This window comes from Stenella coeruleoalba (assembly GCF_951394435.1).
Source record: "Stenella coeruleoalba genome assembly, chromosome: 16".
In the NCBI taxonomy this organism is placed as follows: Eukaryota; Metazoa; Chordata; class Mammalia; order Artiodactyla; family Delphinidae; genus Stenella; species Stenella coeruleoalba.
In genome coordinates, this window is record NC_137162.1 from 48,037,750 (window position 1) to 48,060,203 (window position 22,454).

At 38.1% G+C, this 22,454-nt stretch overlaps 1 protein-coding gene across 10 annotated transcripts in view; it reads right to left on the reverse strand.

Annotated features, from left to right (window-relative positions):
• The window catches only part of SHLD2 (shieldin complex subunit 2), a 162,358-nt gene that overhangs the window by 10,205 nt on the left and 129,699 nt on the right, over positions 1-22,454 (reverse strand). For all 10 annotated transcript variants that reach the window (XM_079900383.1, XM_079900378.1, XM_079900379.1 and 7 more), the window contains 3 exons: positions 14,781-14,975; positions 14,310-14,444; positions 7,189-7,395 (listed from right to left, as the gene is read on the reverse strand). In XM_079900383.1, the coding sequence (XP_079756509.1) occupies positions 7,189-7,395; positions 14,310-14,444; positions 14,781-14,975 (537 nt within the window). The remainder of the gene's footprint in view (positions 1-7,188; positions 7,396-14,309; positions 14,445-14,780; positions 14,976-22,454) is intronic.

Here is a 22,454-nt window from a genome sequence, read left to right on the forward strand (position 1 = left end):
TAGGGCACTGGATAGAGAACTTAGAAGCTGTACTTGGAGGAAAATTTATGGCACTAAACTCCTACATTGGAAAAAAAAAAGTCTCATATCAACAACCTCAATTTCCACCTTAAGAAAGGTAAAAAAGTGAAACCTAAGAAAGCAGAAGAAAGGAAAAATAAAGACCAGACAAGAAATCAATGGAATAGAAAATAGAAAAACAGAGAAAAATTAATGAATATAAAAGGTAGTTATTTGAAAATATTAATAAAATTGGTAAAACTCTAGCGAAAATGATCAGTAAAAAAAAAGAGAGAGGACACAAATCAGCAATATCAGGTAATACTGTTACAAGTCCAAGCTTGCTCTGTTCACCACCAGACAGGCCAATGAATCAGAGGCCAGGAGTTGAGGCAAGGAATACAACTTTATTCGGAAAGCCGGCAGACCAAGAAGATGGCAGAATAGTGTCTCTGAAAAACCATCTTTTCTGGGTCTGGATGCCAGTTTCTTTTATACAATCAGAGAGGGAGAGGTGGTGAGGAAGTAAAGTAAAAGGGCCATCAGTCTTGCAAAACATCTCCTGGAACTGACCAAGCCTTGGTGAGGGGATGTGTTAGTTTCTTCTTTCTTGCAGCCGTTCACAGGTGGGCAGGGTTCCCTGAGGCAGGCCATTATGTATGATTATAATACCAAAAGCAACGAAAAGCAAAGGTTAAAGTCAAACAGATCCAACGTTGAGTCCGATTTACCTCTTCCCCGTTACCAATATTACTACAGATTCTAGATATATCAAAAAGGATAATAAGAGAATATTATAACTTTATGCCAATAAATTGTTGTTGCTGTTATTGTGCCAACAACCTAGATGAAATGAACAGATTTCTTGAAAGATACAAACTACCAAAGCTCACTCAAGAAGAACAGATAACCAGAATAGTCCTATATCTATTAAATAAAATTAATTTGTAGTTAAACCTTCCAATAAAGAAAACTTCAGGCCCAGATGGCTTCCCTGAGTTCTAACAAACATGTACAGAAGAAATCAATCTAATTCTAAACAAACTCTTCCAGAAAACTGAAGAGGAAAAACTACATACCAACTCATTCTATGAGCATTGCTCTAACACCAGAACCAGAAAAAGATATGTAATAGGGAAGAGCTAAATGGGACTCCATGTTGGATCTGTTTCTTTGACTTTAACCTTTGCTTTCCGTTGCTTTTGTTATTATAATCATACATAATGGCCTGCCTCAGGGAACCCTGCCCACCTGTGAATGGCTGCAAGAAAGAATAAATTAACACATCCCCTCACTGAGGCTGGCCATTCCAGGAGATGTTTTGCAAGACTGATGGATCTTTTTACTTTACTTCCTCCCTCTCTAGTTTGCCTTTTTACTTTACTTCCCTCTCTGACTCTAGAAAAGAAACTGGCATCCAGACCCCGATGAGATGGTCTTTTGGGGACCCTAGTCCACCATCTTCATGGTCTGCTGGCTTTCCAAATAAAGTCGTATTCCTTGCCTCAACACCTCATCTCCCGATTTACTGGCCTGTCAGGCGGTGAGCAAAGTAAGCTTGGACTCGGTTACAGTTACTACAAGAAAAGAAAACTGCAGACAACACAGACATAAAAATTCTTATTAACAGGTGTTAGTGGGAATTCCCTGGCAGTCCAGCGGTTAGGTCTCCGTGCTTTCACTGCCAAGGGCCCAGGTTCTATCCCTGGTCAAGGAACTAAGATCTCACAAGCCATGCATGGCGCGGCCAAAAAAACAAAAAACCCAGAAATGCAAAGTTGGTTTAATATGCAAAAATCAGTCAATGTAATTAATTATATTAAAAGATTGGGAAAAAACTATGATCATCTCAATTGATGGCGAAAAAGCATTTGAAAAATTCTAACATCCATTTCTGATTTAAAAAAAATTTTTTTCAGGACTTCCCTGGTGGCACAGTGGTTAAGAATCCTCCTGCCAATGCAGGGGACACGAGTTCAAGCCCTGGTCTGGGAAGATCCCACATGCCGCATACACCACAACTACTGAGCCCACGTGCCACAACTACTGAAGCCCGCGTGCCTAGTGTCCGTGCTCCACAGCAAGAGAAGCCACCACAATGAGAAGCCCGTGCACTGCAACGAAGAGTAGCCCCTGCTCGCCACAACTAGAGAAAGCCTGCAAACAGCAACAAAGACCCAACACAGCCAAAAATAAATTTAAAAAAAAAGAATTAAAAAACAATTTTTTTTCCAGAAAACTAGGAATAAAAGGGAACTTCATCAACCTGATAAAGGCATCTATGAAAAACATACAGCCAATATCATACTTACTAATGAAAGAATAAATGCTTTCTCCCTAAGATCAGAAACAAGGTAAAAATGCTTGCTCTTACAACTTTTTTTCAATATTGTATTAGAGGAGCTATCAAGTGTAACGAGGAAAGAAAAATAAATAAAAGGCATCCAGACTGGAAAGAAAGAAGTAAAACTGTCTTAACACAAATAAAATGACCATCTATGTAGAAAATCCAAATCCACCAAAGAGTTGCTATTGAGCTTAGTGGGTGTAGCAAAGTTACAAAATACAAGGTCAATATATGAAAATCAACTGTATTTCTACATATTACCAATAAACAATTAAAACTGAAATTCTTAAAAATACCATTTATAATAGCATAAAAATAGAAACTAGGGATATGTCTGGCAAACAATGTGAAAGTCCTATACTCTGAAAACTACAAAACACAGCTAAGACATTAAAGAAGATCTAAACAAATGGAGAGATACATCTTGTTCATGGATTGGCAAACTCAGTGTTAAGATGCTTCAGTTCTTCCCCAAATTGATCTATAGCTTCAACACAATCTCAATCAAAATCCCAGTAGGCTTTTTTTTGTAGAAATTGACAAACTGATTCTAAAATCCACATGGAAATGCAAAGGTTATAGAACAGCCAAAACAACTTTGAAAAGAACAAAGTTGGAAGGCTAACAATACCTAACTTCAAGACTTATCAGTATAAAACTTCAGTAATCAAAATAGTGTGCTATTGGTGGAAAGATAGACAAATAGATCAATAAAACAGAAGAAAGTCCAGAAATAGACCATACATGTGGACAACTGATTTTGACAAAGGTGCAAAGGCAATTCAATGGAATAATCTTTTCAACAACTAGTGCTTGAACAACTGGATAGTCATACAGCAAAAAACAAACCAAAAAAACCCAACTTCAAGCCATACCTCACGTTATATACAAAATTAACTCAAAATAGATCATAAACCCAAATTTAAAACCTAAAACTCTAAAACTTTTAGAATAACACGTAGGAGATAAATTTTTGTGACATTGGGTTAGGCAAAGATTTCCTAGAAATGACACCAAAAGCAGAATTCATACAAGAATAAATGGATAAACTGGACTTCATTAAAATTTAAAACTTGTGCTCTTCAAAAGACCTGGGTAAAATAATGAAAAGACAAGTAAAAGACTACAACAGAGGCAAGCAAAAGACAAGCAACATTTTTGCAAAGTTTATAGTTGATAAAGAATTTTGACTCAGGGAGTTCCCTGGTGGTTAGGATTCTGGGCTTTCACTGCTGTGGCCAAGGTTCAGTCCCTGGTCTGGGAACTGAGATCCTGCAAACTTCACAGCACAGCCAAAAAAAAAAAAAAAAAAAAAAGAAAGAAAAATAATTTTTACCCAGAACATAAAGAACTCTCAAAATTCAATAAAACAATCAAGTCAATTTTTTTAGGTAGGCAAAAGATTTCAATCGACACTTCATCAAAGAAGATATAGAGTTGGCAATTAAGTACATAAAAGATGTTCAAAACCATCAGTCAATAAGGAAATGCAAATTAAAACCACAATGACCCATTACTACACACCTATTAGAATGAACAAAATTAAAAAGAATGCCCATACCAAGTGTTGAAGTAGGTGTGGAAAAAACAGAGCTCTCATACACTGCTGGTGGAAATGTAAAATGGTACAACTACTTTGGAAAACAGTTAGGCAGTTTATTTTTATTTTTTGGCACTTTCATTAAAAGTTAAATACATGCCTACCATATAATCCAGCTATTGACTCAGTTCATAGGTATTTATTCATGAAAAAAGAAAGACTATGTCCATATAATGCCTTATACTTGAATGTTTATAGAAGCTTTATTTATAACAGCCAAGAACTGGAAACAACCCAGATGCCCATCCACAGCTGAACAGATAAACAAATCACAGTATATTCATATAATATGTACTACTGATACACACAACCACATAGATACATCTCAAAGAATTTGCTAAGTTAAAGACGCCAAACAAAACAATGTACATACTGCATGAGTTCATGTATACAAAACCATAGAGAATTCAAAGTAATCTCTACTGACAGAAAGCAGATTGATTGCCTGGAAGGATCTGGGGCAGGGATGAGGAGTCAGAAGAGATTACAGAGAGACAGCTGACGGTTTCATGACTGTGGTGACGGTTGCATGGGTTTCATGTCAAAACTCACCAATATGAATGTGCATGCTTTAAAAAAGGGTAATTTCCTATGTGAAAATTACATCCCCAAAACCCTGTTAAAAAAATTTTTTTTTTAATCTGACACTCTGAATCACATTTGAAAAGCACTAACTCTGGACTTCCCTGGTGACACAGTGGTTTGTGCCTGCCAATGCAGGGGACACGGGTTCAAGCCCTGGTCCGGGAAGATTCCACATGCCGCGGAGCAACTAAGCACGTGTGCCACAACTACTGAGCCTGCGCTCTAGAGCCTGTGAGCCACAACTACTGAGCCTGCGTGCCTAAAGTCCGTGCTTCACAAGAGAAGTCACCACAATGAGAAGACCGCTCACCACAACAAAGAGTAGACGCCGCTCTCCGCAACTAGAGAAAAGCCCACGCACAGCAATGAAGACCCAATGCAGCCAAAAATAAATAATTAATTAAAAAAAAGAAAACCACTAACTCTGAAGTATCCTATTAACTGCATATGACACAACTCTTACATTTCTGTGGATGAACCATAAGTGGGCATAGCATGCTAGTAAAAAAGCCCAAGAAATATAGTTGAGAATCTTAGCATGTGATCTCTTAGGAGCTTCAACTTATTTTATTTGGGACCAGATTCTTTTCACTAGCAAAACTGTCAAAATAATCTTAGTCCACTTAAAACACATTCAGCATTTAACAAAATCTAAAACCATCTATAAGAATTCAGAAAATTATTTATGCAGACTGGAGAATAAAGTTAAAATTCAGTATCAAGATCCAAAGTTCCTGAGTTATTCTTGATAACTCAACCTATAAAAGCACCAAAAATAGTAATCTTACACAAATTCTGAGGAAAATTTTTTTTTTTTTTTTTTAAGCGGCACTTGGGCCTCTCACTGTTGTGACCTCTCCCGTTGCGGAGCACAGGCTCAGGACGCGCAGGCTCAGCGGCCATGGCTCACGGGCCTAGCCGCTCCGCGGCATGTGGGATCTTCCCAGACGGGGGCACGAACCCGCGTCCCCTGCATCGGCAGGCGGACTCTCAACCACTGTGCCACCAGGGAAGCCCTGAGGAAAATTTTTGACCAAATTTTTCTTCTTCATTAAAACACTTAAATTATGTAACAATAAACCTGCAGATACATCTCCGTTTTTTCAACCCTTACTTGCCCTCTAAATACATTTGCTATGGACTTCCCTGGTGGCGCCGTGGTTGGGAATCCGCCTGCCAATGCAGGGGACACAGGTTCGAGCCCTGGTCTGGGAAGATCCCACATGCTGCGGAGCAACTGGGCCCATGCGTCCTAACGACTGAGCCTGCACTTTACAGCCCGCAAGCCACAACTAGTAAGCCCACGCACCCAGAGCCCATGCTCCGCAACAAGAGAAGCCACAGCAATGAGAAGCCCGCACACCGCATCGAAGAGTAACCCCTGCTTGCCTTGACTACAGAAAAGCCCGAAGACCCAACGCAGCCAAAAATAAATAAATAAATATTTAAAAATAAATAAATACATTTGCTATAGTAGCCACTGGAAAACTTTCTATTAGTTTCCCAAACTGATAATCACTGACATTTGCATTTAGCAAGCTTAACTATAGCTTTAAATCCTGTTTAATTTGTTACACCTTCAACCAGGAGTTAGCATCTTTCTAGCATCATTTCTGTAGTTAGGAATGTAATTTAGTGTAAAGTATTTCACACTAAAATTGTAGCAGTTTATCTAGTTATTTTCACTATTTTATTCTCTCTTCATTCCAAAGTGTATAGCATTCTGAACCTAAAACATATGCCTTTTACTACTGCGCTCAAAATAAATTAATTATATTTAGTTCATGGAAATTGTGTGACTGTGTGTATAAAATTCATCAGGCATTCTTCCATGTAGTATGCTTCTGAGAATGAAATTTATACACACACTCACACTCACACACACATATTTGAGTTCAGGAAGTATGTTATTACATTATACAAAGCAGTAAGTAAATTCCATAAATTCTGTATCAATGTTAACTTTTAACACTCATGTGATAGATGATAGCTTAGTAACTTGATAAAATGTTTATCTCAACAGTGATTCTGGCTAGAGTCATTTTTCTATTTCTGGCTTATTAAATGATAAGCTGCTTTTAACTACATGCAAAAAATATTTTTAGGTAATCCCTAATAATACAAATTAACCTCAAAGGATTGTAGGCAAAATGTTAGGAAGATGTCAGTATCTGTTTCAGCTACTTACAGAGATCTATATTTCACTTTTATATTCAATTACATATTTTCCCCACAAATGGCAGCTTCTTTGCTTATATGAAAACTAGCAGACTTCCCTGGTGACACAGTGGTTAAGAATCCTCCTGCCAGTGCAGGGGACATGGGTTCAAGCCCTGGTCCAGGAAGATCCCACATGCTGCGGAGCAACTAAGCCCGTGTGCCACAACTACTGAGCCTGCGCTCCAGAGCCCACGAGCCACAACTACTGAGCCCATGTGCCACAATTACTGAAGCTCGTGTGCCTAGAGCCCGTGCTCCACAACAAGAGAAGCCACTGCAATGAGAAGCCCGAGCACCACAACAAAGAGCAGCCCCCGCTCTCCGCAACTAGAGAAAGCCTGAGTGCAGCAATGAAGACCCAACGCAGCCAAAAATTAATAAATAAATGTATTTAAAAAAACAAACTAGCAATGTCTTATATAAATAAAGGTCTTACCTGAACGCTTATCCTCTAGGTGTGTCGCTAAATCTGACATCTTCACAAAGGACGGTGTGTTTTTTTGAAATTTTGCTTTAAATGTAATTGCCCTTATATCATCATCAAACAGGCACTCACAGGATGACCATGGTGTCGTATGCAATTCTAGGTTCTCCAGGATGCAATTGCGCTGAACAAAAAGATATTTAAATTCCCAAATATAATCTTAAACAAAACAAAAACAAAAAGTTACCAAAAAGGAAATAATCTAGGCTCAAAATCAGATTAAATAGATTGACCTGATTAAATCAGTTAAATACAACTTTCATCACATTAAGGAATTTGGATATAAAGATGCAAAATATGAATGTTGTATTAAGGCAATAAGATAAGAATGCTAGAGATAATTTTAACAAAAATTTTTCTAAAGAATACTTGGTCTCCTAAACAGTCATAATTTATCATAACCAACTGCTTTTCAAAGTAGCAAACTCTCATTTTGATATCTACAGAAAAGATTTTTTAAAATAATGGCATAGAAATGGACGTCTGCCATAATCAATATTACTCATTGATTTTTCAACACCTTAGTTTCCTTTTATATTTATTCATTTATTTATTTATTATTTAGTTGCACTGGGTCTTAGTTGAAACAGGTGGGCTTCCTTAGTTGTGGCTCTCAGGCTCCTTAATTGTGGCATATGGGCTCCTTAGTTGTGGCTTGAGAGCTCTTTAGTTGTGGCATGCAAACTGTTAGTTGTGGCATGCATGTGGGAATCTAGTTTCCTGATCAGGTATCGAACCTGGGCCCACTGCATTGGGAGTGCAGAGTCTTAACCACTGTGCCACCAGGGAAGTCCCCTTAGTTTTCTTATTTAGCTAATTTTTCCACAACAAAAAAAAGCATTTAGACTCAGTTGCTCCTATTTTTAATTCCCTTAGTAATAATTCTGAACCACAGTAGCACAGACCTTCTTGCCAAATAATCAGACTATAAATTAATAGATTCAACTTTAAAACTATATCAAAACAAAAAGAGGTCTCTTAGCACTAAGTTTTCTAATGACAGTTGTCTTTTTAGTTTCCCACATACTTCAGGCCATAAATCTAATTCACAACACCCTACCGGCTTCCTCAGTTTCTTTCATTGGACAGCTTTTTTTTTTTGTGGACAATTTTAAAACAAGTCAATACATCTGTATAGACAGAGCATCATTAGAAAGAACTAAAGCATATATATTCCAAGCTGTTGCTTAAAACCAATCACTATTTTAAAATAGCTTTCTTGCCTTATTATCAAATACATGCTTAGACATCACAGATAAGCAAAGAAATAAATGGCAGCTATAATCAACACCTCAGAATAAACACAGTTAATATTTTAGTGGCCATCTAGTTGTTCTCAATTTGTTTGATTTTTACTTATGTCAAATATATTTTTACATGTCATTAAGTATTATTCTACATTATTTTAAAATACTGCATAATATGTCATTGCACAGGTACACCAAAATCTTAAAAATTATTAGAGTAATCATCTCTTTTGGGGCATGTTTCTTATTTTTCACTATTATAAACAGTACTGTGATAACATATTTTTAGCTACATCTTTATGCACAACCATGATAAATTCCTATTAATTGTAATTGTTAGGCCAAAGGTATTCCAAATTCTAAGGCTTTCATATGCATTGTCAATTGTCCTCAAGAAAGGTTTTACCCCTGAAACTAATACACTGTAAGTCAGTTATACTTCAGTTAGAAAAACAGAAAAGAAAAAGAAAGGTTTGCCAATTTACATCTTCAATAGTTTAGGAGAGTGGCTATTTCCCCATATCTTCTCTTTTGATTTCTTAGCAGAAAAATCAGCTATGATTATTATTTTATTTGTCTGTCTCCCATTACTAGTAAGAGTAACTTTTTTCATACATTTATTGGCCACTTTAATTTCCTCTTTGGGGACTTGCCTGTTCATATCTATTGCCCATTCTTACAAGTATTTGTCTTTTGCCTTTGGCATTACTTTCTGACAAAATGCAATTTTTTCCTGGTTTTTCACTTGCATTTTAATTTTGTATATAGTGATTTTTAGTTGATTTTTAATGCAGTTTTTTGTTGCTGCATTTTATTTAGCCTACTAGTCTTTGGGCTCCAAATAAGTTCACTTATATTTTCTTCTAGTGCTCATTGTTCCTTTTTTAAAATATTTGAATTTCTAATACACCTGTAATTTATTTTGGCACAAATATAAAGTATAAGTTTAATTCTTATTTTTTTCTCTAATTGTTAGCCAGATATTCCAAATATTATTTACTCTTTTTTAAAGGAAAAAAATTTGCTTTAATTTTTAAATTATAAAATAAAATATACTTTTTGTAAAATATTTAGACAGTAAAAGAGAAGTAATAGGTAAGATAAGATTGCCCAAGTTTCAATAAAATGGATAATGGGTACTTCAGTTAATTATATTATTCTGTCTATATGTTTGAAGTTTTTTAAAAATATATTTATACATTTATTTATTTTTGGCTGCATTGGGTCTTCGTTGCTGTGCTCAGGCTTTCTCTAGTTTTGGCGAGCAGGGGCTACTCTTCGTTGCAGTGCGTAGGCTTCTCATTGCGGTGGCTTCACTTGTTGTGGAGCATGGGCTTTAGGCACACAAGTTTCAGTAGTTGTGGCACGTGGGCTCAGTAGTTGTGGCTCAAGGGCTCTAGAGCACAGGCTCAGTACTTGTGGTGCACAGGCTTAACTGCTCCACAGCATGTGGGATCCTCCTGGACCAGGGCTCGAACCCATGTCCCCTGCATTGGCAGGCAGATTCTTAACTACTGCATCACCAGGGAGTCCCAGTTTGAAGTTTTTTATACTAAAAGGTTTAAAAAATAAATGCAGACTCCATACATGCATAAAATTCAAACTAAAGGTATAAAGAAAAAATAAAAACCACATAATACTACTATATAGAAATAGCCAGTGCTAGCATTTTAGTATCTGTATTTCCAGATTTTTTTAAATTAATTAATTAATTATTTTTGGCTGTGTTGGGTCGTCCGTGCTGCGCACGGGCTTTCTCTAGTTGTGGTGAATGTGGGGCTAATCTTCGTTGCGGTGCATGGGCTTCTCATTGCAGCGGCTTCTCTTATTGTGGAGCCGGGCTCTAGGTGCGCAGGCTTCAGTAGCTGCAGCACGTGGGCTCAGCAGTTGTGGCTTGCAGGCCCTAGAGAGCAGGCTCAGTAGTTGCGGTGCATGGGCTTAGTTGCTCCGCGGCATGTGGGATCTTCCCAGACCAGGAATCAAACCTGTGTCCCCTGCATTGGCAGGCAGATTCTCAACCACTACGCCACCAGGGAAGTCCCTGTATTTCCAGATTTTTTAATGTGTATATACATACTTTTATATTCACTTTTATTAAAATGGGATCCTATTACACATGAAGTTTTATAACCTACTTTTTTAAACTAAATATTCTATAACATACATTTCTCCAGGCTAGTGAACATACATATCTTTGATAGTGAATATCTGTGTGTGTCTACCAGACCACAAATAACCCCCTTAACTGTTCCCCCACCCTCTGAAATAAGCTCAGATATTCCAACTGGTACTTTTTTTTTCTTTTTTTTTTTGGCCACTTAGTGCAGCATGAGGGAACTTAGTTCCCATACCCCCTACAATGGAAGTGCAGAGTCCTAACCACTGGACTGACAGGGAACTGCCTACTTTTTGACCCTGTCCTCCAGGCCACAGCTGACTGAATCAAATTCAACCTAGGCAATCAGATTCTCTTTGCTGGGAACTTAGAAATGGAACTGGTCTCTTAAAAGGAAAAGTAAAACAGGAGCTACAGAGTAACCATCTACTTTCTGTAAGGTTGAGAAGCAGGGAAAGTCTAGACTGAGTGAATAAGGCAGATCCACAGAGATGGTGCCTGGGACCCAAAAAGCCTTTCAGCTCCTAGCTCCAAGTCCCCCTGAAACCCATCACTCTTGTCCTACATACTATGACATACTCCTGTATACTTCCAATATATCCCCCTTAATTGTTTAAGTTAACCACAATAGAGTTCTAGTTTTAACTACAAGCCCTCAGTGTCCAAGTTCAAATATAATTTCTTAATACATCCAATGGATTGCAAAACCTTCATGTGCATGCATTTTTAACTTTGTGATTCTTTTCTTATCATTTGAAACAAGCCAAGTTATTTCCTCCTCAAACTTGAGTCTTTTACTCCTTAAAGACAGTGGGAACCTTGAATGGCTGCCTGATCTGGGTTTTTTTGGTTTTTTTGGTTTTTCTGGCCATGCTGAGGGGCATGCAGGATCTTAGTTCCCCGACCAGGGACTGAAACCATGCCCCCTACAGTGCAAGCACGGAGTCTTACCCACTGGACCACTAGGGAAGTCCTCTGTACTTTATTCTTCATTCATTCATAAAGAAAATATCTACTAGCACAGGCAGTGCTGTGTGATGGGGATACAATGGTGAACAAGCTAGTCAGGGTGCTTTTATTCACAGACTTTACAACCTACTGGGAAATTTAGTTAATTACCAAGCAAGCAAATAAGCTGGATCATCTGTCTGCGTTAGGTGGCATGAGTGCTATACAAAGAGTGACCTGGGACTTCCCTGGTGGCGCAGTGGTTAAGAATCTTCCCTGGTGGCGCAGTGGTTAAGAATCTGCCTGCCAATGCAGGGGACACGGGTTCGAGCCCTGGTCCGGGAAGATCCCACATACTGCGGAGCAGCTAAGCCCGTGCTCCACAACTACTGAGGCTGTGCTCTAGAGCCTGCGAGCCACAACTAATGAAGCCCGTGCGCCAAGAGCCCGTGCTCCGCAACAAGAGAAGCCACCGCAATGAGAAGCTCGCGCTCCTCAACGAAGAGTAGCCCCCGCTCACCACAACTAGAGAAAGCCCCCTCGCAGCAACGAAGACCCAATGTAGACAAAAAAAAACAAAGAGTGACCTGATAGGGAGTGATTATGTATATTCATGTGTGAGGCCTCTCTGGGGAAATGAAATTGGAGAGCCATCCGTGTGGGAGAGCCGCAGGAAAAAGCACTCTAGGCAGGGGAAACATGTAAATTCAAGATCCCAAGGCAGGAAAAAGGTTGGCATGTTCAAGTAACAGAAAGGAGTTAAGCTAGTAGGTCTGAGGGAGACTGACCAGTACTGAGACAATTCGTGATACAATTCTGTATTTGAATCATGAATACATGCCCTTAGGCATGTACGGATATCAAACCTCCGTGCAGACATAACTGTGATTTTGCATGAAGTATAATTATAAAGGTTGAGATCACTTGTATTATTCTGTGCTTAATTAGTAATGTCACGAGAGTACTTTATTGTAATCTGTTATACTTTTAAAGTATTAGACTTCTATTAAATGATTTCAGGAGAATATTGCATTGGAAAGGCATTTAGCTCTGAATAGCCTATTTTATGCATACCCAATTCCCAAGAAGCCCACCCTCATTAGGACCTAAACTGTGACCAACACTTGCTACATATGAGGCATACCAAATTCCTCCTAACAACGCATATTTCTAACAAACGCAAATTGGGGATTAGTTTCTTATTATTCTTCTTCAAAACATTGACTCTGTTATCTTCAGTATTCAGTAATGACTGCTTGACGATCATTTCTGATTATATCACCTAAATGTGAGTCTGTTTTCCTTGGGAACAAGTAAAACCAGGGCCCAGTACAGAAAGAATAATACAGAGAATGCCTTAAGAAGAAAAAAGAAATACTAAATGAATAGACAGAATGCTAACAATTTGTGAAAGTAGAATCACTTACTTAAATGAGTCTTCAAAATTGGTATTTTCCCATTTTAGAAAGAATGATCTTGAGGTATTAAGGTGGATATTAAAACTTAAAAAACAATGATTATAAATAAACATGCTGAATGAATGAACAAAGAACAACTACACCTTAATTCCTGGATTCATAAATTTTCAATATTAACTTAAATATCATAGAATTATCTAGGGATAACTACAATTCCTCTTCTATTAACCAAATAACTATTAGTTTTAAAAGAATATTCATATTAAGCATGGAGCAATCTGCTTTGCTACAGCTGCACTGTAATTGGAATGACACCTTCGACCTACATTCTGCTCAACATGCAGTAGACTCATGTTCCTGGCCATGGCATGGTGGTCAACAATGATGGTTTGTCTATCATTGACACATGTTTCAGATTTCTCAACCAAACAAATATTTGTCACTGTTTGATGTTAACAAAAAAGTCAAAAGTCAAATCCTAGTTATGGGCTATTAATGATTAAGAGAGACAATGTGATAGATCTTTATTTTTTTTTGTTTGTTTATTTTTGTGATAGATCTTTAGATAACTATTTTGAAATAGAAGTTTGAAAGAAACATTAACTCTTTCAGGTAAAAAAGAATGGGTCACATACTTAATCTTTGCATTAATTTAGCAGAGTAAAATAACTCATAAGCCAGTAATTAAACTGTCTCTGATTGCTACAGCTAAAGGATCTCACAATATCAAAAGGAAGGTGTTATACTATTTTATTGAAACATCAATTCCATTTAATTCAATACATCATAAGTGATTAACTTATGCTTCAAAGGAAAATGTAATCATGTGTCATACTTTAAACATGAACATTCTATGGATGGCTAATAGTCCACACTTTTAAAACAACTGGAATAAAAACCTGGGACACAGTAATTTATTAAACAGTAACACTGCGACTTGAAAGAGTTAATGCAACTCCCCTAACATCTGCCCTATAACCAGAGAGAAGTTTATTTATCAGAGTACTTTGGCTGAATAAAAATTGTAGACGCGTCTCCAGAATTAAATTTTTAAACAACATTATCCAAAGAAGGTAAGATCTTCACTACAAAGGTAAAGTAGCATACCTGGGAATAAACAGAAGATTTTATTTTGCTACCATTAATTATAGAAGACTTTTTAGATCACTGAATTGCTTACAGGAGGTATAAAATTATAACAGAAGAAATCTGCAAAAGAATATTCAATCATGATCAATTATATTTCAAACGTAGTCTGATCTCCAGAGTCTCTTCATCTTAGGCCCATAAGCATTAATCATTTACCTAACTATAAATAGATTTAATGCTTTTTGGTGTATTTACCTTTTTTCCTTTGAAGTTGAGGGTACCAGGCTGCTCCAGGACCCCATAATACAAGCACATAATGTTGACCTTGGGCCTGTTCCACTGTTAACATAATTTTCCTTTGCTTCTGTCCTCTATAACTGTATAATGCCTCTGGAAAAGGAAAAGGAATATTTTAGTTGGCATTACTCTATTACCTGTGATACTGTACTTCAGTGTCTAATGATATCTACTGATAACCAAATGGTACACTAAGATGGTCCTGTATCTTAATTTTTTTTAATTGAAGTACAATTGATTTACAATATTGTGTTAGTTTCAGGTATACAGCACGATTCAGAAGAATATACATATATATATTCTTCAGATTCTCTTCCCTTATAAATTATTACAAAATATTGAGTATAGTTCCCTGTGCTATACAGTAGGTCCTTATTGTACCTTAATTTTTTTATAACCTAAAATTAAGGAGGAACCCAAAATGTTTACCTGTCAGTATAGTGATATCAACAACTCTTAGAACTGCATGGACTAATACGTCTGGCTGAAGCTGCTCCAATTCTACAAATTCTATACTGCTCATTTTCTGAAGCTGCCTCTGAGGAAGATCTCTGAGATAGGAATGTTTTGAAGACACATACGCCAGTAAGTCTTGAAGTACAATATCACTAACCATACTGGAATCTAAGAAAGAAAGAAAAAAAAAGACCACATGTACAAAAAATGGAAACATTATATTTTCCTGATAACATGATATCTTCTTAGAACTGTTTTTTATGTTGTAAAGTGTGATTAAATGTGAAACATGATTTCATTTCTATAAAACATGTAGCTTATTCTTGAATCAGTTTAGATGCCAAAATAGGCCTGATATTTTTAACCAATGGAAATGGAATTATTTACCATCTCCAGAAAACTTGCCCTGCTCCCTTACTTCTCTATTTTGTTAATACTATCATTTTTCCACCACTTAACCAAGACCAATATTTCAATTATTTTCTGATTTCTCCATTACCCTGTTGTATCCAACCAGTTCCCTAACTCCTGGAGTCTGATTTGATCACGTCTTCCTCAACTATCCCAGCCACTGCTATTCTTCCTCAAGACTGTTAGCATTTCTCATCTGAAATACTCGGAGACTCCCCTAACTGGCTCTCCCAGAACATGCCTTATTCCTTCTCACTGCTAAGCCTCTGCCTTCACTATATTCACTGGCTATAATGCTGTCCTCCTCCTCTCTCTGCATCCAAATACTACACAGAAAAACAACCACTATAGACTCCCAGTGATTTCTCCTTCCCCTGAACTTAGTTTTTATCTCTCTCATTTGGCATTTGTGCATGCGCTACTTTATATTTCTCTTGATTGTTAGATCGATTATTTAATGCTTAGGTCATTATGCTACTTAGATGTTTTTCTCTCCTGTCTCAAGTTTTTTCCTCATTTTTATATGTACTTTACATACAATAAAATACACATTTTAAATGTACAGATTGATGAGTTTTGCTGATTAAAATTTAATTTCCCTGAAGGAAAGGGAGGTATGTTTGAATAAGTGACTGATTGTTGACGAAAAATAAGATCATAGCAAAAAACAGGAGTACTTTTTAAAAAGCAGAGTCTATTAACTGATTTCAATAGAAAAAAATAAATGATTCTTCTTTCCTTCTCCCAGTATCATTTTCATCCTAATGTATTTCTTGTGCCACACTAAAGCCTCATTATTCACTCACTCATCAGTAAACCATCCACTATGTGCCAGGCACTATACCAGGTGCTACGGACACAAAGACATGAACCCAAGGCTGAAGAAATTATCAACCTAGAGGTTGATAACCAACAATGGGCTTAGGGTATATGCAGTATATGTAAGCATTCCTAAGAGCACACCAAAAGAACTGGCCTGGGAAATTGGAAGAGGCTTTACTGAGGAAATATTTAGCAAGGTTTTGGAAAAATGCCTAATAAAAAAGGTTTCTAGGTAGTAACTGGGAAGGATAGTATATTTCCAGAGAAGGGACTCGTAATCCTTTATGTACCTTAGACGCTTTTGATATTCTGATAAAGCATAGAGACCCATTATCAGAATAATTTTTTTTTTTATGAATAGAGTTTATTTATTTATTTTTGGCTGCGTTGGGTTTTCGTTGCTGCTTGCGTGCTTTCTGTAGTTGTGGCGAGCGGGGGCTACTCTTCGTTGCGGTGCGCAGGCTTCTAATTGCGGTGGCTTCTCTTATTTTGGAGCACGGGCTCTAGGTGCGCAGGTTTCATTAGTTGTGACTCATGGGCTCTAGAGAGCAGGCTCAGCAGTTGTGGCTCACGAGCTTAGTTGCTCCGTGGCATGTGGGATCTCCCCAGACTAGGGCTCGAACCTGTGTCCCCTGCAGTAGCAGGCGGATTCTTTAACCACTGCGCCACCAGAGAAGTCCCCAGAATAATATTTTTATAACAGCTTTATTGGAATATAATTTACATACATAAAGTTCACCCTTTTAAAGTGTACAATTCAGTGTTTTTTTTAGTATTTCACAAAGTTGTGTAACTATTACCATTATCTAATTTTAGAACATTTTTATTACAGAATAATATTTTTAAGTTCATGAAATGAAATAGGATAGTAAAACCAATTATATGGAAATACAGTAATCAAAATACTTTTAAAACTGGGGATAACCTATGAGCCTCATTAAAACATTAAATAACAAGATACAGCAGAGTATGCAGCAACTACTATAATTTCAAAGTATGCCAAAGTATCATGGGCATAAATGATACTCAAGTTATCTTCAACAGCTGTAATGTGATATGAAAATATATGTGTTTTCCACTGGTGACCAAGCCACAAGTATTGATAATATTACTGTGGATTGTCACCTTATTCATAATGGAAGGAAATGCTAATTTTCAATAAGCAATTAGTGAAAATAAAGATGTAATATCTTACTGTTACCAGAGATGGAGGTGGGGGGAGGGGGAACTGGATGAAGACAGTCAAAAGGTACAAAGTTCCAGTTATAAGATAAATAAGTACTAGGGGTGTAATGTACAACATGATAAATATAATGAACACTGCTGTACATTATATATGAAAATGGTTAAGAGAGTAAATCTGAAGTGTTATCACAAGGAAAAAGAATATTTTTCTATTTCTTTAATTTTGTATCTATATAAGATGACAGATATTCACTAAACTTACTGTGATAATCATTTCATGATGTACGTAAGTCAAATCATTATGCTGTATGCCTTAAACTTATACAGTGCTGTATGTCAATTATATCTCAATAAAACTGGAAGGGAAAAAAAGATGTAATGTCTTCCCAACCAAGTTTATGGACGCTTTAATGTAGAGGAATCAATTTTCATAGATGAAAGAGTAGGAAGAACTTTTAGAAGGCTAGTGACCATCCAGCAGATGAAAGGGCTAGAAACCAGGCAAGACTGCTTGAAGGGGAAAACGGTGATAGATTTGTGAACTAGTTCTGAGGTAGAATCCAAGAAGCAATTAGATGTGGAGGGTAAAGAAAAGACTGCAGAAGACATCAAGATTTCTGGCACAGTTGAGTGGATGGATAAAAACAAATGTTCTAAAGCTTTTAGAATCTGAAAAATGAAATCTATTCTAATTAAGGTTACTCAATTCCTAAATGAATTTTATAAAATAATGGTGATAGCATAACAAAGATAATGAGCATAAGAGAAAAGAACAGACAGTATGAAAGATGAATGAGAAAAAGGGGAAGAGTGGGGATAAGGAGACCAATTAGGTTACAGCAAAACCCAACTCTAGATATCTCCTTCCACAGCTCCAGTTTATTCACCAGGCCTCCTGATTCCTCCTTCACAATATTTCCAGCACATTTGGAATCAGAAAAACTGGGTTCAATTCTGACTTTGTCCATAATGACTCCTCTGAACTTGTACTTAACATCTCTGGGCTTTATTCTTTATCTACAATAAGAGCTTTTTGGGGGGAAAATAGATTGCTAATATCAAATTATTTACTTATTCTTACTTCATAAAAATTTGTACAGAAACATCCGATTACTTAGATTTCAAATAAAATAGTCTACTTCATGAAAACATTGTGTTAAAACTTAGATTTATATACTTAATTTAATAATATTTAAGATAAATTTATATCCTGTCACATTATCAGGACTAGGTTTGTAAAATTTATAACACCTTACTGTAATGAGGAAAGAACAAGAGCACAATACACATATGGATCAGAAGTAAGAATGCTCTCATGAGTTGTAACAACTTGCAAAAACAAAAAAACAAAAAAGCTCTTAACTAAACTAACCAAATTGATTTATTCTTTCAGAAGAAAAACAACTGCAATATTATCAAAGTATCAACTGTTAACTATTTCCCTAAATCAAACCAAAAAAGCCTTAGAATATACTTTATTTAGCTACTAACTTGTGTAACCTGTGAAAAACAAGGCAATATAAATTCCTATGTAAGTATAAAAACAAATTTGAAGTAACCTCTAAAGGTTATTTAATTAGCTCAAGGTTTTTCACATTGTTCTACAAAACCTGAAGCTCCCCAGGTTCCATGGGATATTCTCCATCCAGAATTAGATCCTAAGATTTTTATGAAATTACTGAACTAGAGCAATCTTACTTGAATCTACATCAAATCTTACTTGAACTATATCTGGTTCTTAAAACCAGAACTATCTACAACATCTGTCTCTCAAATCCCTTGCAAAATATTTACATACCATGTTATTTTCACTATTGTAAAACATTCTTTACCCTTCCATTGTATTAACATCTATAAAACATTTATAAAAAGCCATTTAGCTCCTTGGAAATATGATTTCGAAGATGTAGCAACTTCGAATGCTCATAATAAAAGATTAAACTTTAATCTTTTTTTTCCTAAACTTTAATCCTTTAAAGAAATCCCAAAATTAAAAATTGGCTGACTTTGGAATGAGAGGAAGATGGCGGAAGAGTAAGACGCGGAGATCACCTTCCTCCCCATAGATACACCAGAAATACATCTACACGTGGAACAACTCCTACAGAAAACCTACTGAAGGCTGGCAGAAGACCTCAGACCTCCCAAAAGGCAAGAAACTCCCCACGTACCTGGGTAGGGCAAAAGAAAAAAAAGAAAAAACAGAGACAAAAGAATAGGGACGGCACCTGCACCCGTGGGAGGGAGATGTGAAGGAGGAAAAGTGTCCACACACTAGGAAGCCCCTTCACGGGCGGAGACTGCGGGAGGCGGAGCGGGGAGCGCCGAAGCTGCGGAGGAGAGCACAGCAACGGGTGCGGAGGGCAAAGCGGGGAGATTCCCAAACAGAGGATAGGTGCCGACCGGCACTCACCAGCCCGGGAGGCTTGTCTGCTCCCCTGCCGGGGCGGGCGGGGCTGCGAGCTGAGGCTCTGAGGCTCGGGTTTCGGTTTCGGACGGAGCACAGGGAGAGGACTGGGGTTGGTGGCTTGAACATAGCCTGAAGGGGTTAGTGCACCACGGCTAGCCGGGAGGGAGTCCGGGGGGAAAAGTCTGCGCCTGCCGAAGAGGCAAGAGACATTTTCTTCCTTCTTTGTTTCCTGGTGCGTGAGGAGAGGGGTTTAAGAAGGCTGCTTAGGAACTCCAGAGACGGGCGCGAGCCGCGGCTAAAAGCGCGGACCCCAGAGACGGGCGGGAGACGCTAAGGCTGCTGCTGCCGCCACCAAGGGGCCTGTGTGCGAGCACAGGTCACTCTCCACACCCCTCTTCCGCGGAGCCTGTGCAGCCCGCCACTGCCAGGTTCCCGGGATCCAGGGACAACTTCCCCGGGAGAACGCACTGCGGGCCTCAGGCTGGTGCAAAGTCACGACGGCCTTTGCCGCCGCAGGCCTGCCCCTCCCTCCCCCCAGGCCTGAGTGAGCCAGAGCCCCCGAATCAGCGGCTCCTTTAACCCCGTCCTGTCTGAGCAAAAAACAGACGCCCACCAGCGACCTACACGCAGAGGCGGGGCCAAATCCAAAGCTGAGCCCCGGTGAGCTGTGAGAACAAAGAAGAGAAAGGGAAATCTCTCCCGGCAGCCTCAGAAGCAGCGGATTAAAGCTCCACAATCAACTTGATATACCCTGCATCTGTGGAATACCTGAATAGACAACCAATCATCCCAAATTAAGGAAGTGGACTTTAGGAGCAAGATCTATGATTTTTTTCCCCTTTTCCTCTTTTTGTGAATGTGTATGTGTATGCTTCTGTGTGAGATCTTGTCTGTATAGTCTTGCTTCCACCATTTGTCCTAGGGTTCTATCCGTCCATGGTTTTTTTTTAAAATTTTTTTCTTAATAATTAATTTTAATAACGTTATTATACTTTACCTTCGTTCTTTCTTTCTTTCTTTCCCTTCTTCCTTCCTTCCCTCCTTTAGACAACGAATCATCCCAAATTGAGGAGGTGGTCTCTGAGAGCAAGATTTATGATTTTTCCCCCTTTACCTCTTTTAGTGAGGGTGTATGTGTATGCTTCTGTGTAAGATTTTGTCTGTATAGCTTTGCTTCCAACATTTGTCCTAAGGTTCTATCCATCCCTTTTTTTTTTTCTAAATAAGAATTTTTTAATTCAATAACTTTATTATACTTTATTTTATTTTTACTGTATCTTCTTTCTTTCTGTCTTTTTTCCTGCTTTCCCTCCTTCCTTCCTTCCTCTCTCCCTCCCTCCCTCCTTTCTTTCCTTCTTGCCTTCTTTCCTTCTTTGCTTCTTTCTTTCTTTCTTTCTTCCTTCCTTCCTTCCTTCCTTCCCTCCTTTCCTTCTTTCTTTCCTCATACTTCTACTAATTCCCTCTACTTTTTCTCCCTTTTATTCTGAGCCGTGTGGATGAAAGGCTCTTGGTGCTCCAGCCAGGAGTCAGGGCTCTGCCTCTGAGGTAGGAGAGCCAACTTCAGGACACTGGTCAACAAGAGACCTCCCAGCTCCACATAATATCAAACGGCGAAAATATCCCAGAGACCTCCATCTTAACACCAGCAGCCAGCTTCACTCAACGACCAGCAAGCCACAGTGCTGGACAACCTATGCCAAACAACTAGCAAAGCAGGAACACAACCCCACCCATTAGCAGAGAGGCTGCCTAAAATCATAATAAGGCCACAGACACCCCGAAACACACCACCAGACATGAACCTGCCCACTAGAGAGACAAGATCCAGCCTCATCCACCACAACACAGACACTAGTCCCCTCCACCAGGAAGCCCACACAACCCACTGAACCAACCTTAGCCACTGGAGACAGACATCAAAAACAGCGGAAATTATGAACCTGCAGTCTGCAAAAAGGAGACCCTAAACACAGTAAGATAAGCAAAATGAGAAGACAGAAAAACACACAGCAGATAAAGGAGCAATATAAAAATGCACCAGACCTAACAAATGAAGAGGAAATAGGCAGTCTACCTGAAAAAGAATTTAGAATAATGATAGTAAGGATGATCCGAAATCTCGGAAATAGAATGGACAAAATGCAAGAAACAGTTAACAAGGACCTAGAAGAAATAAAAATGAAACAAGCAACGATGAACAACACAATAAATGAAATTAAAAGTACTCTAGATGGGATCAATAGCAGAATAACTGAGGCAGAAGAACGGATAAGTGACCTGGAAGATAAAATAGTGGAAATAACTACTGCAGAGCAGAATAAAGAAAAAAGAATGAAAAGAACTGAGGACAGTCTCAGAGACCTCTGGGACAACATTAAACGCACCAACATTCGGATTATAGGGGTTCCAGAAGAAGAAGAGAAAAAGAAAGGGACTGAGAAAATATTTGAAGAGATTATAGTTGAAAACTTCCCTAATATGGGAAAGGAAATAGTTAATCAAGTCCAGGAAGCACAGAGAGTCCCATACAGGATAAATCCAAGGAGAAATACGCCAAGACACATATTAATCAAACTGTCAAAAATTAAATACAAAGAAAGCATATTAAAAGCAGCAAGGGAAAAACAACAAATAACACATAAGGGAACCCCCATAAGGTTAACAGCTGATCTCTCAGCAGAAACCCTACAAGCCAGAAGGGAGTGGCAGGACATACTGAGAGTGATGAAGGAGAAAAACATGCAGCCAAGACTACTCTACCCAGCAAGGATCTCATTCAGATTTGATGGAGAAATTAAAACCTTTACAGACAAGCAAAA